Source organism: Chelon labrosus, assembly GCF_963514085.1.
Source record: "Chelon labrosus genome assembly, chromosome: 11".
In the NCBI taxonomy this organism is placed as follows: Eukaryota; Metazoa; Chordata; class Actinopteri; order Mugiliformes; family Mugilidae; genus Chelon; species Chelon labrosus.
Genome location: NC_140344.1, coordinates 7,501,684 through 7,519,247, shown reverse-complemented (window position 1 = coordinate 7,519,247; position 17,564 = coordinate 7,501,684). Strand labels below are relative to the sequence as shown.

General features: G+C 40.3%; 3 protein-coding genes across 4 annotated transcripts in view; 2 read left to right on the top strand and 1 right to left on the bottom strand.

Moving 5' to 3' along the window:
- Positions 1-17,564, top strand: part of LOC311496176 (uncharacterized protein) — a gene marked incomplete at its 3' end in the record, with an annotated part of 351,079 nt that overhangs the window by 248,925 nt on the left and 84,590 nt on the right. The window lies entirely within an intron of this gene.
- Positions 1,505-9,060, top strand: skic8 (SKI8 subunit of superkiller complex). The gene is made up of 11 exons (XM_084555173.1): positions 1,505-1,687; positions 2,061-2,116; positions 2,219-2,246; positions 2,601-2,706; positions 4,241-4,413; positions 5,046-5,194; positions 5,448-5,541; positions 6,485-6,578; positions 7,058-7,150; positions 7,530-7,608; positions 8,196-9,060. The coding sequence occupies exons 2-11, from the start codon at positions 2,105-2,107 to the stop codon at positions 8,283-8,285; spliced, it is 918 nt and encodes a 305-aa protein (XP_084411299.1). The 5' UTR covers positions 1,505-1,687; positions 2,061-2,104; the 3' UTR covers positions 8,286-9,060.
- On the bottom strand, positions 9,341-16,121 carry slc25a44a (solute carrier family 25 member 44a). Of its 2 annotated transcripts, none has more exons than XM_084555172.1 (4): positions 16,023-16,121; positions 13,325-14,028; positions 12,993-13,120; positions 9,341-11,556 (listed from the first exon to the last, which is right to left on the bottom strand). In XM_084555172.1, the coding sequence occupies exons 2-4, from the start codon at positions 13,956-13,958 to the stop codon at positions 11,365-11,367; spliced, it is 954 nt and encodes a 317-aa protein (XP_084411298.1). In that variant the 5' UTR covers positions 13,959-14,028; positions 16,023-16,121; the 3' UTR covers positions 9,341-11,364. The 2 variants fall into 2 exon arrangements, with proteins under 2 accessions (XP_084411298.1, XP_084411297.1); XM_084555171.1 differs by having other exon boundaries at positions 9,342-11,556; positions 15,980-16,114.

Below are 17,564 nucleotides of genomic sequence, written 5' to 3'. Positions count from 1 at the left end.
TCTCAGCGAACGTGAATGAATCACTTGGCTGAAAATAGCTGCTGCATCATTATCTCTGCAGCCTGCACAACCAACTGAAGGAAACTCACTCATTTCGCCTGAAGGAGAAACATCTCTATATGTCTTCCAGTTGAGGCTGGGGGAACAGACCCAGATTTCACACACTGTATATTGAAAGTGGAATTCTGTGGGCATACAGTAGATATCACTGATTCTGTCAGCTTTGTCAATCCGTCGTTTTCTGCGGGAGTCCTGGTTTGCTCCCTCACACCAAAGACAGGCATGTAAGGTTCATAGGTTATTCTAAATTGGCCATAGGTGTTGCACTATGGTGCGATGTGGATTGCTGTGATAGGCTCCCACCTCCTACAGGACAAGTGCTTATAGATGATGGCTGGATGGATTATATTGCTGTGCAAGAACATTTTATCTGCGTTTCTTAATATATAACATTTGAATATGCATATTATATTGTTGCATTTTACTATATTATCATTCCTCATGTACATATACCAGCCACTATACCAACAGAGGGTAAACTATTTATGAGGAGCCTCATTATAGTGCGTGTCATAAACCATTTGTTAAATCAGTACACCGCTTGTAGGGGCTGTAGATTAGACTGTTATTTTAACTACACATGTATAGTTTAGCCCCCAACAGGGAAAAACTTCTGGGTGAAGTACAGAGGTTTAAAATAACAGTGTATATCAGCATTAAAAATATCATGTATGACGTGTGGTCAAACATTCTGGGTTTTAAAAAGAATCCCACCAGTGAAGCTCTCTCTCATTAGCTTTTTCTCCCTTTCTCAAACATGCTGGTTGTATTTTCTTCACTCTGCTTACAATGACTCTCATGAAACTTTCTTGAGGAGTGTTTTGAGCAGGCAGAGCTCAGACTGCTGCTGCAGCAGCTGTAAAACTTTTAGGAGATTTTTGTGCTTGGTCTTCAGACTCGGGCTTCCCTTTCTCCCTACGCCATAGTGGCTTCACGTTTGACTGTTATTATTTCAGTCACGACAGAAAAGTCTTTTTAAAATTCAAATACTGTCCACATGGGTACTTTTATACAGCTCCAAAATTGACATGTGAGTTGTTTGTATTTAAATTCAATACATATTAACTGAATCTAACTGTATTTAATTTGGGATATCAATAACACCATTAGAATAATAGTATTGATAATATTTAGAACAATAACACATCATTAAACTATTGAAAATTGGACTTGACTATGAAATAATAGCAGGTCTGTGTCTTAGTCAGTGAATACATCATTAAATAATTATTTATCATGATATATAATATAATTTTTATGCTGTAAAACCGATTCCCGTGTTAATCGTCATACCCAGCTAATAGATTTTTTGATCCCATTTTTACAAAAAAGGTTGTTAATCTGAATTATCTGAATTGAATCTAAATATCAATATATCATATCATTTGCAATCTTTTTTTTAAATCGACAGTTTTAAAAATATTTTTCTAATGCCTTTACTAGATCTTTACCGCCACTGTTCCGCTGGAGGCGATAGTGAGCTTCTTAAGTTATTTTCCAGCTGCCGAGAAAAACTAAAGAAGCAGAAGACGGAAAGCGGAAATTACATCAAATGTTGTCATGGCGTCTCACATGTAAATGATCGAGCTCCAAATTTTGATAAAACATTGTTTCAGGGATTTTCAAGGTACGTGGCCGTATATTACCACAGTTAACTCATTCAGTGTCAATGCTGTTAGCTCCGTGAGCTGAGTGATAACCCGGTACGATTTTAATTCTTAAAAACAGCATTGTGTTGAAGCTGGTTGCAGTGCTAACCTGCTATGATATGATAACCGCTGCTAGTCAGAGCTAACCAGCGTTAGCTATAGTTTCCCACTATGTTTTTAGTTTTAAAGTGGTTCAACTGCACGCATTCAAAAATAAAATTGTTCATGTGTTTCGTTGTTTGCCGCCCAAGTCACTGTAACATGTGTAACCTTTAAACGTGTGTGAGCTTCCCTGCTAATTTCAAGAGTGACAGTTCTTAGACGTGTTGCTAACATTCATGTTGGTTATAGATTGAAGCAAGTAAACCTACTCTCCGTCTACCAGGACCAAAACAATGAGCACTCAAGTAAGCAACAAATACCCTCATACATACTGCACAGCACTCCTTTCTGTTGTTTCCTGTTTGACTGCATCAGATATTAACTCTGAGTTTGTGCTCTGATTTCAGTACAGCATTCTGTTCAAGCAGGAACATGGTGAGTAACATTATCGATGAACTTAGTAGCTCTGTTAACTTGATTAACTTTGCATCTGTTTTAACTGCAGTGTGTTGTTTTGAACAGGTACTGTAGACAAGCTAAGCATTACCAGTACTGCACTAAATGTTCACAGTGGTTGGATCTGTTATTGTAAATGATGAGAACGACATAGGGATTATAATCTTCTAAATTTGGATTGCATTAAGACTCATTTCTTTTGGATTTGCCTGTGTAGCTAACGCCTCTTCCATATGCTTTCATAAACATCATACTTTTGTTAAGTTTGCATCATCTGATAATCCATGTTGCGCTCACATGCTTTTTTTTTAACCTGCATTTGTTTCCTCTCAGCACATGATGATGCCATCTGGACAGCAGCGTGGGGTAAAAGTGAAGCAGACGGCTCAGAAACCATCATCACTGGCTCACTAGATGATATGGTGAAAGTCTGGAAGTGGTATGTGTTTCTTTTAAAATGATACTTCTCATGGTAGTAAGACACCGTACAGAAAGCCATTTGTGAACATTTTGTCTTTTCTCATATTTTATTTGTTTGCTTTTTTAAGTTACATGCAAGGATGTTTTCAGGAATTGCTGGTCAGATGAGCTTGGTATTTTTACAAACTAAATGGCCAGTGAGAACAGATAGACTTGAACAGCACTTACACGTGTAAGGCCATAGAGCAGTACTTCTCAATATGAGGACCACGGAGCAGATCCAGAAAATGTAATATGTCTTGAAGTGAAATGTTTTATATTTCAAAATACACCGTTTCGTACTATTGTCCAAGTAAATACCATTGACCATCTTGTGACAATACAATGTTCTGCTGGGAAACTTTTGGACCTGGTATTCATTCATGTGGATGTTACTTAGACATGTACCACCCACCTAGACCAGACCAGACACCCCCACTCCATAGTAATGACACTCCTTGATGGCAGCAGCCATCCCCAGCAGGATGCATGTTATCCCAACTATTAAAAGCTATTTATACAGTATATGGCACATAAAATTGGAGCATGCATTTTGTATCGGTCCCTCTTTAAATTACCTAATACCACTACTACTACTACTACTACTACTACTAATAATAATAATAATGATAATAGCCACAAATAGCAGCAGCCTTTGCAGTTCATATACAGGAAGACTAAACATAATACTGTTGAGATGTGGCATTCTATGGACAAATGTATGTAAGATTAAATAAAGTATCAGCGAATAAATCTAATTTATGGGAAACAGTAGACTTTCAATCTAACTTTGCTGGCTAGGGCTTATAAAGTTAAGCTAGTTCACGCTACGTCTGGAGTCTTTTCCTGCAGGTCATTTTAAATCTCCATGGTCTAAAAAAATCAAGAGCACAAACATCGGGTTTTAAAAAGTGGAGGTAATGTCAGTAGTTGAGTAGTTGAGCAGTTGAGCGACCGGTGTATGTGGAGGCTCTGGGGGGAGGAGAGGGAGAGATGCTTTCTGGAGCAATAGGAAAAACAACACTTGCACAATGTAGTAAATTAGACCCTAGCGGGCCGTCATAGTGTTAACATTGTATGGGAAACACTGAGCATCGCTTTTTATCATATCGTGTTGAGACGACCTTTAAAAAGAAAAGATGTACTCTCAGTTTCCAGTTTAATTGATACACCTTGCTAAAACTACTGCAACCCAGCTCACTAGTCCTGCTACACAACCTACTTTCAGCTTTGCATCACATCTAGAAATTAAATTTCATCTAAGGTTGATATATATTTAACAATGAATTGTTGTAAATAAAAAATTTTGTTATGACTAAGCATTATGCTTGGCTTTATTTCCTCATAAGTCTTAGTTGTGCTGCAGAAATGAACGTGATTTGACTTGTTGAGAAACTCACATTAACATTCAATGCTGTTGATCACATTGCGTGATATTCAAGAGCTTCGTGTCCATGTCAAGTTATTTTGACCTGACGTGACCAAATAGTCTCCGTGTCATGCTGTTCATGCAGGTCAGATGAGAAGCTGGAGCTGCAGTGGACTCTGGAAGGCCACCAGCTGGGCGTAGTGTCAGTAGACATCAGTCACAACGGAGCCATCGCTGCCTCCAGCTCCCTCGATGCACACATTCGTCTCTGGGACCTAGAGTCTGGAAAACAGATCAAGTCTATGGACGCAGGCCCAGGTAAGAGTGGGCCTAAGAGAGTCACAGATGTTTTTTTTTTTCTTTTTTAATTCATAATTAGAATGAGATCATACTTTCCTCACTGCTGTATATGAGCCTCATGTCTGCCTGATGACTAATAAAACCGCAGGTTGGTGATCTTGTGGTCTAACCGTGTACTTTTAAGTGCTTAACATTCAAAGAAGGTCTCTACAAAGGAAACAAACCTGCAGGGGATGACAGGCTGTCGACTCTGTTGTGCAGCACAACAAGCTTGTTTTGGTTTTTTACAAGCACTTTCAAGAACCCCACACACAGAAATGTCTGCTTGTCACCTTCCATTAGTGATGCTCTGATTCACTCAGTGTGGGTCAGTGGATTACAGACCTTTTTTTCATTCCTTCTTTTGACTTTTAGTATATTATATTTTGCAGTGAAGACAGTGTCAAGAAAACCATTTGTTTTCCTTTTTCTGTTTATTGACTGCTGTATTGTTTCATTTCAGTAATAATCTTTTCAAAACTGAGTTTTGAAATTAGGTTCAGAAAAAGGTTAGAAAATACATTGATTATATGTGTTAAAGCCACTATAATTATGTGACACGTGGATTTTGATGTATTTAATCCTCTGTTTGTCATTCTGCTTCCTTCTAGTTGATGCCTGGTCGGTCGCCTTCTCCCCTGAGTCTAAATACATCGCCACAGGAAGCCATCATGGCAAGGTCAACATCTTTGGTGTGGAAAGTGGCAAGAAGGAATATTCTCTGGACACTCGAGGGAAATTCATCCTGAGTATAGCCTACGTAAGGAACAGTAAATTGTCATTTTGGTTTGGCTGGCTGGCGGTTTTTAAAGCTCAGTATCTCTGAGGGCTGAGACCTCACTGCTTTGACTTCATGGTAACTCATCTTGATTTGTGTTTCTTCTGAGGTTTCTCTTTATTTCAACCCTCCCCTTGTCCCATCCAGATGCTGTATTAATATAGCTCATCAGATCTTATTCCTCTGCTGTTTTCAAATGCAAACTTCATTGGTTTAATTCCCATTTGTTCCTCAGAGTCCCGACGGAAAGTATTTGGCCAGCGGAGCTATCGACGGAATCATTAACATCTTTGACATTGCCACAGGAAAACTCCTCCACACACTGGAAGGTAGGCTCAGTTATTAACACCCTTGATAAAGGTAATAAATAATGCAGCAAGCTACTATTTTCTATTCTCGCATAATCTGTATATGATGTTTTTGGATTAATGGACGAAGCATTTTGTCTAAGTGTCAGAAAATAAAACATGGCCACCACACTCAGGTCAGTGTGACATCTTCAGAGTGTTTTTGTTCAGCTGACAGTTGAAGATCTTCTAATGATCCAAAATGCAGAAAATCTCACATTTGATGAGCTCTCACTAACAAACTGATGTCTTTTGGCATGATAAATATATGTTTTAAACACAATTTAAATCATGTATATAGACTTGAGGAAATGCACACAACATAAACATCAATCGGCCAGCTCATTACTAGTACCACGTTAAACCCTCTTTTGTCTTCAGAGCTGCCTTAATTCCTCGTGGCATAGATTCACAGAGATGCTGGAAGCATTGCCTAGAGAGTTCAGTCCATATTGACGTGATAACATGAAGCAGCTGCTGCAGATTTGTTGGTTGACGTGAATCTCCCGTTGCGCCTCATCCCAAAGGATTATAGCAAGTGGTTATTTGAGTTCCTGTTGCCTTTCTATCAGCTCAAACCAGTCTGGCCATTCTCCTCTGGCATTAACAAGGCATATTCACCCAGAGCCCTGCCGCTCACTGGATATTTTATTGTTCCAGTCCATTCTCTGTAAACCCGATGGATGGATGGTTGTGTGTGAAATTTCCAGTAGATTGAGCTTCAGCAGATAGTCTTAAATGCACGGAGTTGCTGTCATTAGATATTGGCTTTATTGAGCAGTTAAAGTGGTGTACTTAATGAATTGGCTAATGAGTGTACATAATGTATTAATAATATCAGGGTACTTTTGCCTCCAAGCGCCCATTCAACACCAGAGACGCTGAGCGCTCCAACACTGAGTGACTGTGCTTCCTGTCTCCTCAGGTCACGCCATGCCCATCAGATCCCTCACCTTCTCCCCAGACTCCCAGCTCCTGGTCACAGCCTCCGACGACGGCTACATCAAAATATATGATGTGTGAGTTCATGATTTAACTTTTTACACAAGTCTCAGAAAATAAACACAGTTAGGGCACTGACCCATTATTATTTAGCTGTTTGTTAAAACATACTACAGTCTCAGTTCTAACTATAGTGAATATGGACTTGAAGTCCAGTTTATAAGTTTAGGGTAGCCACATCAAAATTGGAAGGAAGATGTTGGAGTTACACCTATTTTTACGGCACAGCTTGGCTTTATTTCCTCATAAGTCTTTGTTATTTCAGCTGGTAAACAGCTGAAATAACAAATGTGTCAGTATCCAGTCATATATTATGTATAATATATCTGCAAAAGATGCTCAGAATATGTGGTAAAATAAAGAAGAATAAAGGCAGGAAACGTAACATCATGGTTACTAGCTTACAGCACAGCAACATTAGAAATAAGTAAGTAGAAAAAGTCAAAAGACTGAAGTCTCTGGTTTGATCTAACAAAATGCTGGAATTGTTTTGCAGGCAACACGCCAAACTGGCAGGCACGCTGAGCGGACACGGATCCTGGGTTCTTAATGTCGCCTTCTCTCCAGACGACACCCACTTTGTCTCGAGGTAAAATGAAACACTTGAGCTTCAGCACTGGTAGTTCCAAATTGCGCTGATGCTTTAAAGCTGCACATCTGCATGAGACTGTTGAGGAAATGTCTAATGCTGAAAGATGTTGAAAGCTAAGCTGAAACAGACTATTATCATTGCACATTTATTAGGCTATAATGGACAGTAGTATTTTGACAAGGAAATCGGCCCCAATCTAAGAGCAGAGGTTTTTTACTCTGTCTACTTTCCCATACTTTTACTCCCGTTGTGCAAAAGCGTCATCAGCTGAAGCTGTTTTTCAGACAAAGTTTCCACTTCACGGTGCCAAAATAAACCGAGCAGGCCAAGATAAACCGTTAAACATCAACAACTCTGTCTTCTCTGCTCCCCTCAGCTCGTCTGACAAGAGTGTGAAGGTTTGGGACGCCAGCTCCAGAGCATGCATCAACACCTTCTTCGACCATCAAGACCAGGTGACAGAGCCGTCTTCTCATTTAGTTACTCTAATTCAAAGTGAGAAAACTCATCTTTTAGGCCTGACGTGTTGGGGAAATCAATATGACCGGTGCCCCACTCACATAACCCTCCTCAGATGTTTCAGCTCGGGCAAAAACCAATAAAGCCCAGCTGTCATTAGATCTCTGGTTGCAGACGCCTGTGGGGAGTTTGATCTGTTCTGAAATAATACGGCTCCTTGGAGGCCAGATCAGAGGCAGCTGAGCCTGCCGTACTGATTTTGTGTCACACTATTATGTGACTGCAAAACCAGAACATCTACAGGGACAGTTTGCAGTCAATTAACTGTTCGACTTTGTTTTGTTCTGCTGTTTAGCACATTTTTTTGTCTGTTTTTTAGCTTTCTGCGCTGCTCCGTTTCTGATCAGATGAAAAACATTTAGTTGCTTTTTAGGTTGTTTGTAAAGTGACTTTCAAAGTGAAAACAGAAGCAATGTCAAATAATTAAAGCCAGAATTCCTTTTATAAAGGTAATAAAACAGGAAAACATCCTAGGGCACGACTGCAACTGCAACTCTAATCCCATATTTCATCCTCTCCTCAGGTGTGGAGTGTAAAGTACAACAGCAACGGCTCAAAGATCATCTCAGCTGGGGATGATCGCGCCATCCATATTTACGACTGTCCCATGTGATGAAGGGCGTCCTGAAAAAGGCTGCATGGGGAGAGGCTCTCCAAAGCTCTCGACTCAGATCTTGGAGCCTACTTTGGTATTTTGGGGAGGGAGGGGCAGAATTCAAGCTGTAAATGTCATGGATTGTTTTGCACTGGCTGAGCACGGTCAAATAAAAAGGTTTGTTTTTGTACTTTAGTTTCTGTTGTAGTTTTTGAGTTTGGACTGAGCCTCAAAGTCATAGCATATATATAATAGTTAAACTGAACATCGTCAAGTTCCTGATAAAAGAAGGGATTTGACAGGGAGCCCTGGAAGAGAGGAAGTAAGTCCAAACTGTCATTCAGTTCACTTAGGTTTTTTGTTTTATGTATTTCTGACCTCTCCTTACCGTAGTTTGTCAGTTTTGCACCTCGAAAATTTAAAGACATTGGTTTAGGTAACAGTATTCTTGACTTTTTGCAGACTGAAGGAGTTTTAATCCTCCTGTTTTGTTTGTTTTGTCTGACGAAACCACCTACTTTGTATTTGTTGGACCGTGCCTCCAGTTCTAATACTGGATACTCAGGTACATTAGTATTTCAACTTTTTTGTGACACTATTTACCTGTCACAGAGAACAGTCTGGGACGTGACCAAGAATAAATGCTAGTTTTGGAGGGATGTTGTTTCAGCAGCAGTGTATCCATCAAGTATAATCTAATGCTCCCTCCAGTGGCCAGAAAGGTGAACTGCAACCTCAATAGTCTGATTTCTACAGTCAGATGTTTCCCAAAATTTAATATTCCCTTTCTTGGTTCAGTGACAACGTGAAATGTCAGAATAATGTCAGAGGAAAAGGTGTATTATTTCTTTCATTGCATTCAGAAGTTTACATGCACTTACATTGCCATGCCAATACTTTGACTTTGTTGGGTATCTGGTATCTTAAACCATTTTCCAACAACTTTGAAAGTATGCTTGGGAAAAATGCTTGAAGTAGATGTCCTTACTGACTTGCTAAAGCTAGAGTTTAACATGAAATCAGTTTTAATGGCTTTAGCCCAAGTGTATGTAAACCTTCGTATAAATCAAGTGACCAACCACTGCAGTGATTCTGAATTCTTTATTACAAGTTCTCAATGTTTAAAACACATCAAACTGCACTTTGATAAGCAGCTAGTCTGTAAATGTAGCTGTAGCTTGTCACTTGACTCCCTCCACACAGGAATGGGTCCATTTCATTTGAATAGGTTCATTTTACTAACATAAACCACTTAAACTAGAATGCGATATTTGCTAAAAGTTATAAAAAGACACAACCATATCAATGAGATGTGTTTCTGGCAGTGAGTTTGAACACTCTTGCTTTGCATTACAGGCATCTCCAGTAGTTTTCCTAACATTACAGTACCTTGTTGATGTACCTCACACGTTAAGTGACTGGTGAACTCTGAAGGCAGCTGTGTGATTTAGTTTTTGTGCTGGTGCTATGCCGCTGACTTATCTCGGTCTCTGCCCTCATCAGCCTGTATGGAGCAGAGTAATGTTGCCCTGTAACCGAATGGTAACAGATATGATCCTGATCTGACCAGGATAAATTATGTACAGGAAGTGGGCCATGAAGAAAATACTGGATTCCCACATCTGTAATATGTAACGTGACAATAACTCCCATCCTGAACTCTCCTCACCTGTTCTACTTCTGTGTCCGAGCTCCCCTTTGTTTTGTACAGTCAATTTATAAAGATGGAAACAAAAAGAAAAAAGCAGAAACTCCTGCCTCATTGGACTAATCAACGCATGTGCATAAAAATCACAACGAAACCTCCACCACTGACTTCACAGACTGCTGCAACATAAAGATTAAAGTGAACTAAACAGAATTTAGGCCACGTTTCACGAAGACCTCTTAAGATAAATAGTTGTAATAGAACAGTGAAAATATCATAGTTTTGGAAATCTAGTTCAATATTCCCACTTTGTAGATATATTACTTCTGTGCAATCTAATGGCATTTAGTTGTAATTAAGGCTTAAACGAAGGTGCCAATCTATACATGTTAAACCTTTTCATTGGAATGCGCTTCATTCAAATCATATCATATATCAATGTCATATCAAATCTCTGCTCTTTGAGGTCCTTTCCAGGACACAAACAAGGAATTTGTTTCTCCAGATTTTGGCATGAGATACTCTTAGGGGTGTAACGGCACACAAAATGCGTAGTTCGGTATGATCCTTGCTTTGCTGATTCATGCCTTAAAAGCCATAATTCTGTGACGGCTAAGGCACTCATAGGCTGCACACTGACAATAACAAAACATTGTGCGGCTCCTCTGAAGTATAAACTAAATCAGAGAAACATGTTCATGATAATTACAGCCAGCAGCGCAATTTTAGCAAAACTACACATTTCTCTCTTCTTGTTAACACTGAAGCCACAGCTATATTGTTTGAATAGTCTTTACTGTAGCATTATTGGACAAAGTGAGTAATGGCTCACGGTGTGCACCAAATTGAGCAAATTGTATACTGAACATCTGCTGATCTGTGTGGGATGAACACACACACCGTTACACCCCTAAATAATAGTTATTATGTTAAAATACATCATGTAACTAACTTGTGTGCTGTAGCACTGGTTTAAAACCTGAACCCAGTTGATACACTCAAAATGTTCACAAGGTTAAGGTGGTGCAAAGCAACAAATAAAAACCCTGACTTGTTGCATATGAAGAGTTATTTTCCATATCCATTTATAAAAATATCACATTGGAAGAGTCTGTTATCCCGATATACAGTGTAGGAGCTTCTGCTGTCCTTTCAAAAGCAACTGATTCTCGGGCTTCAGTGGGACAACATTTCTGCATATACACCATGTCTTTGAAAGTGAATTATTTTCCTTTCTGCCTTCACGTTCCACTGTAACAGGTCTGACAAACAAAAAAAAGAAGGTAATAACACCCGTAGCTCCCCAGTACACCTAAAGACAAACGCAGCCATTGACTTGACAACATTAAAACCCAGATCTGAAGGAAGCAGCTATGCAGCGCAGCAGTTACCGACTGGGTCAGTGTCTCTGAGGCCTGCTGCGAGGCCGTCCTGGTTCCCTCTCATCTTTCACCAGTGTCTGGACTCAACCAGGTCAGCTCGCAGGCTCAGTCTCTTCAGAGTCTCATATCCCACCACGATGAGCACTGATGTGGGCGTGGAGGAAATGATGCGGGCTGACAGACCCTTGGTCATCACCCAGACGCCCTCCTCTGCCAGCAGCTGCTTGAACGTCTCAACAACAGATGATCGTCCCTCCACCTTTAACACACAGGACAAATCATCTTTGTTAGGTGGAAATGAATTTCATGTTGAGGCTCCAAGTTTATTCATCTATCAATTTAATTTATTTCTGTTGCTGATTAGACTACAACCTCTTGAAAAGCTCTTAAATGGAACTTTAGCTGAGATAGTTTGGTTTACTGAATATCAGAAATGAGCTTTCTATGTAAACTGCTACAATACAATTGAAAAGACTTAACAAAACTAAATATCTGAACATTCCTTAACATTTGGGCAAACCACCTCAGCTAAAGAAGATTGTGTGATACAATCAAAAACTGTTGAAACAGCAGCTAGATGGACCTTATTTTTTATCTGGTGATATTTATGCCATATCTAATTTTGAGTTTTAAGTCAAACTCGTGCATCTTTGTTCCAAAAGTAGAACAGCACTAAATGAAGTGGTGTGCATTATGAGTAACAAAAAGAGAGAAGTGTAAAAGGAGCCTATGACTAATTGTTTATCTCTTCATATCGAGCTTTATGGGATGGTGAGTGAGTGAGTGAGTGGTTTAACTATACTTTAAATATGAGTTCATCCACTCCCTTACATGTCTGAGCTGTCAGAACTAGGGAAGCAACTAATGATTATTTTCATCACTGATTCATCTACAGACTATTTTAAGACAATTCTCAAAATTGCTTCCAGATGTCCCACAGCAACAGGTAACATCTTATGACATTTTTATTTTTTTTAAATATATAAATGATACACATTTTACTACCATGCAAGTCAAAATGAAGCATCAAATTATCACAGGCCAGAAGCTGGAAATAACAAAATAATTTCTTAATTCTAATCTCCATATTTGGGATTTAGGACACAGCCACCGAATCATCTCCATCTCCTAGGAATTCCTAGCCTGGAAGCCAGCAGTTTTGAGTCCGCTATCATGTCTGTTGTAAAAGATATTGACAGAGAAATGACTCTAAAGGATGAACAATTAAGACATTTGTTGAAAACGCCTTAATGTCTTAATGTCACATTCTTAGTTGCTCTGAGTGGTTGTAGAACTATCCAATTGCATGCCGTTTAATTCTTTTACTCTGTATCAGTTGAAACAACCACCGGAAGTGTTAATAAAATTCCTTGTGCTACAAAATTCAATGTCAAACTTTCTCCACATCCAAAGATGAAATGGCTACAAATGGTGTTTGGCAAGCCAAGTCAATCCTGTGGTTTTACCACATATAACATTAACGCGTCTCTTGAGAGGACATTGAACCTTATTTGATAATTTTGGTTGACAGCTGTGACCACATAGCACATGCACACTTGGCATTTTCTGCCGTTCGAGATTTAGTTTAGATAAAGTCATTCTTCATTTACTAGTACCCTAGTAAGACTGCCTAAAGGAGCAATATGGCAAATGTGTTCTAGTCTCAGGAGCACAGAGGTGGTTTTCTGTGTTTACCTGCACCCTTGCTCGAACAACGTCCATGGGGTTGGTGATGGTGGAAGCGGTGGCTGCTGCCATCGGTCCTGCCACAGCCTGCAGAATCAGGTGGGGACACTCACTTGGTGCCAACAGGGACAGTTGCTCTGCAAATGCAAAGAATTAAAAACAGTGTCAGTCAAAAGATTTTATTTGTTGTAAGCTTCTCAAAAAACTGCAAACTTCAGTGAAGTGCAACAGAGCTTTAGCAACACAAAACAAAGGTGTTTGTAACTGTCTTGTATAGTTGTATATATTCTTGTGTTTGTGTCATGCTACAACCAACTCTTGAGGACAGTTTATTGATTTACCTGCATAAAAATGATAAAATGGCCACCAGAGTGCGCTGTTCGGGATGTATGTGAGAAGCGAAGCCACGTAGCCTCTGTAAAATCCCCTGAAACCATCGGCTGCAAATATCTGCACCGAAATGTCACGGGTTTGCCCGAAAGTCATTCTGCGCTTAGTCGCTGCGAGCATCATTTTGGGTTTGGCCTTGAAGCGGGTTTGGTGTTCCCCTTGTCCTTGCATCATCAGATGCTGGGACACCACGTCTATGGGCACAGTGATGGTCTGAGCCACCAGGGACGCTGCACCTCCTGCCACAACCGACTTCACCGTGTTACTGGGCGAGTATTGGGACACATACTTGCGCACCAGTTCATAAGTGGTGATATAAGCCTGTCCTGAGACCAGGGTGAATGTATTGACCATGAAGCCACGGTAGAGGCCCTGCACACCCTCCGCTCGCAGGATCTTGAAGAAAGCGTCGAAGGTGCCGGTGTAGAGGGTCTTCCCCTTCTGCACCTGCAGGCGGGTGCGGATGAGGCTGGCTGGATAGACGGTGGCCCTGGTGGTCAACGTCATGAACACACCCAGGGAGTAGAACTTCCTCTTGTCCAGGTCCTCCCATTCGATAATCTGGAGGGCACCTTTCTGCTGCATGGTGCCGCCCAGGCGATGCGCCCCTAAAGCTGCGGATCTGCAGACATCAACTGTGTTACTGCCATCATACCTGTAAGAACCATGGACATTTAACATTAGTAAAGTCATCTGGTCAGAGGGAAGAACGTGTTGGGCTCACTGAGATTCATTCATGTATTCATTTTTTCCTCACAAACCAAAACATCAGCAGATTTTTACACGAGTTCTGAAAGTATAAGGTAGTAGCAGCAGATAAAAACTAAAGAAATCTGTGCATCTGTGCATGAGCTGAATCTTAACAAAAACTCAGTCATGCAGCAAGACAATGACCCCAAGCACACAAGTTGTTCTACAAAAGAACGGTTGAAGAAGAACAAAATTTATGTTTTGGAATGGCCAAGTCAAAATCCTGAACATGAAGCAAACAGTTCATGTGAGGAGGTTTCCCACCAACTTTGATTGGTTTATCTGTCTACTTTCAGGATTGTGTGAAAATCTGCTGATGTTTTGAATTAGTTTTACACGGAAATGTTGAAAATTCTGAAGGGCGCAAAAACCTTTAGCAGCACTGAACAGACTGCCTGGCCAAAAAAAAAAAAAAAAAAACCTGCCACCTGGATTTAACTAAGCAAATAGGTATGAGCCTCCTATTGGATAATTACTGCATGGGTGATTATCTTTCAGCTGGAAACAAGTTATTTAACCCCAACTGATGCAATGAGCAGCTTCTCATTTCTTAAACAATAATGTCGAAAGACACGTCCTGTGATCGTGGAAAAGCCTGTGGGGGCAGTGCTATGATCTGGGGTTGCTGCAGTTGCTCAGGTCTCGGTTCAGCAACATTATGTGTCCAAAGAATGAGGTCAGCTGACTACCTGATTATACTGAATGACCAGGTTATTCCATCAATGGATTTTTTTTTTCAATGTCAGGATTCATGGGGCTCAAATTGTGAAAGAGTGGTTCAGGGAGCATGAGACATGATTTTCACACATGGATTGGCCACCACAGAGTCCAGACCTTAACCCCATTGAGAATCTTTGGGATGTGCAGGAGAAGGCTTTGTGCAGTGGACAGACTCTCCCATCATCAATACAAGATCTTGGTGAAATGTGAATACAACACAGGATGGAAATAAATCTTGGGACATTGCAGAAGCTTACTGAAACAATGCCACTGCGAATGCGTGTAATCAAAGCTAAAGGCGGTTCAAAGAGATATTAGAGTGTGCGACTTTTTTTTGGTGGCAACTTTTTGGTTTTTTGGCCAGGCAGTGTATTAAGCAGAGTTGTGACAAATCCTCAGAAACACACACTGGATGTCAAACTGATCCAGGTCCATCAGCTTGAATGGATGTGACATGTTGTACCTTGAATTTTGCGGCTCCTTATTTTAACCAAGGCCTTTGCTGAACTGTTTTAAGGCTGATCTAAGTCATTATGTTACACAGCTATCATATAACATGCAAATATCTCAATTTAAAAATCTCATTTACTAATCGCACACTAGGCACATAGATAATCGTGTGTTCATCAACGCCAGCGGTTGATTCAGTTTGTGCGCTGCATCAGAATAAATGTAGTGTTGTGTTCATGTACAGACAACTATGTTCTGAAATCCTGAGACAAGTCTTACAGCCTGACAGAAGTGACTGACTTGTCCCAGCCATGAGGGGGATGGTTTTGTCCGTCAGCAAAACAGATGTCCACATAGGATTTCGCCAGAGGCGGTATTAACACGGAACAGACATGCTGCATTACAAAACACACATCTACAACACAACGTTACGGTCCCCGGTTCTATCTCCTGTATGTCTTTAAAGACACATTATCCACTAGGCGTCAGGCCACAGCATTTCCGAGTGAACGTCTGATCAACGTAAAGGTTAATTATTTTCGCTCTGCAGCTGGAGATGAAAAGAGGAAGCACGTGCAATGTCACAGTGTACTCGCGCTGTGTTAGCTTGCTAACAGCATGGGTGATACTTTTTTTCTGCGCGAGATAAAACGCGGTTTTAACGTAAACGCAACGATTAAACGTACCCGTTCGGACGTGATGAGGCTCACCTTCCGCGTCCACACTTACTGTTGCAAAACTGCCCCGGTTGGTCAAACTCATACGGCCTGCTCTGCTACCAGCAGGGTCATGTCTTGCGTCCATTACGGCTGCGAGCAAACATTGTCGAAGGTGAAAGGTCATGAACTGAGTTTTACTACAGCGAATTGTTACAGACCTAGTTTTTTTTCCTAAAGAAATTATTAATATAAAATAGATTTTTCTTTCAGGCCACCATTTTATCAAGTATGTTTACTAAACGAATCGTTAAGGTAATTTGACAAGGTGATGCCTTCAAAGACGGGTGATAGCGTAGGAATTGCAAACACGAAGTACAAACGGGAACTAATTTAGTCAGAAAAACAACAGGACGCCACCCAGCTTAATCCGAACACTCCTCCAGTTTCCAGGTGTGTATTTGGGTGTTAACAGACATTAGTCGCGCGAGTTTTTGTGTCACGTGTGCACCACCCACACATGTTATAATAGTCCAGTCCAGTTGACTTTGTTTGGTTGTTGTTGTTTTGTTATTTTTATGTATTTATACATGTATTTTTTGGTATGAACGAAACGTTGTATGACCCTTTCATGTCTGGCAGCTATCATAATTTCATAACCCTTGATTAGTCCTACATTTAAAACCCAAAGTCCTAAATTCAACCATTAAATGCTAATGCATCATGGTTTGAAATACATATTTTTCTTTTCAAAATCATTGCTGGCATATTAATATTTAAACTCCATCTCAACATTTATTTACTGCTGAATAATTTAATCTAAAAATATGCGTCATAAACCCAACACTGATCATATGTATTGTAATTTGACTTTTAACTTGAAAGTTAGGCCATCCCCAAGTGGAGCCCGATGAAACCGTCAAGCCCACTGTGTCCGACGAATAAATGACAGCAAACTGAAGTACATGTGTCACCATTCTGTGGTCTGTAACCAGATAGTAATCGCAACCTGAAAATATTCCGAGGCTATGTTCCGAGGTACCATGAAGGCAGCGCGAGTCGTAGCTACACGGTCACGTGGGACGCTTGAAACAACACTTTTAAAGTCACAGTGAGTTGGTCGGAGATACGGTATGCACTGCCCTCTTTTATACACAGTCCATCTATGGTACTGCCCCATTGTCATGTCCACAGCTTTGTCGCTTGCAAATAAACATGTACAGCCACTGACCAGTTCATTAGGTACAGTGATGAAAATTAATGTATTCTACTATAACAGTCCTGAACTAAATCTGTACTTCATGAATGTTGTGGTATTCCGCATTAGTTTTAGTGTTTTCATTGTCATTTTGGAGGCTGTGGTTTGTAGTACTATTGAATTGTATTGTGTTGAACCAACACTTGTTCCTATACCGTTGACAACCCCATTTTAGTGGGCGGGCTAGGCTAAATAACTGAAATACTTTAGTGGTTAATTCAATCCAGTTTATCAACACTACAGATTACATCTTCCAAAATGATCATACAGTTGAATTACCGCCCTTGTAATGTTGTTTCAACATAAACTAAACATTGTAACACCCATGAGGGAGGATTTAGTTCGTCTGACAATGGC

Coding starts and splice junctions, on each gene's coding strand:
- skic8 (XM_084555173.1), top strand. Junction 2,707..4,240: donor ATGGTGAAAGTCTGGAAGTG/GTATGTGTTTCT, acceptor CTGTTCATGCAG/GTCAGATGAGAAGCTGGAGC. Junction 5,195..5,447: donor TCATCCTGAGTATAGCCTAC/GTAAGGAACAGT, acceptor TTTGTTCCTCAG/AGTCCCGACGGAAAGTATTT.
- slc25a44a (XM_084555172.1), bottom strand. CDS start 13,958: ATGCAGCAGAAAGGTGCCCTCCAGATTATCGAATGGGAGGACCTGGAC. Junction 13,121..13,324: donor ATTTTATCATTTTTATGCAG/GTAAATCAATAA, acceptor TTGCATTTGCAG/AGCAACTGTCCCTGTTGGCA. Junction 11,557..12,992: donor TTGTTCGAGCAAGGGTGCAG/GTAAACACAGAA, acceptor TGTGTGTTAAAG/GTGGAGGGACGATCATCTGT.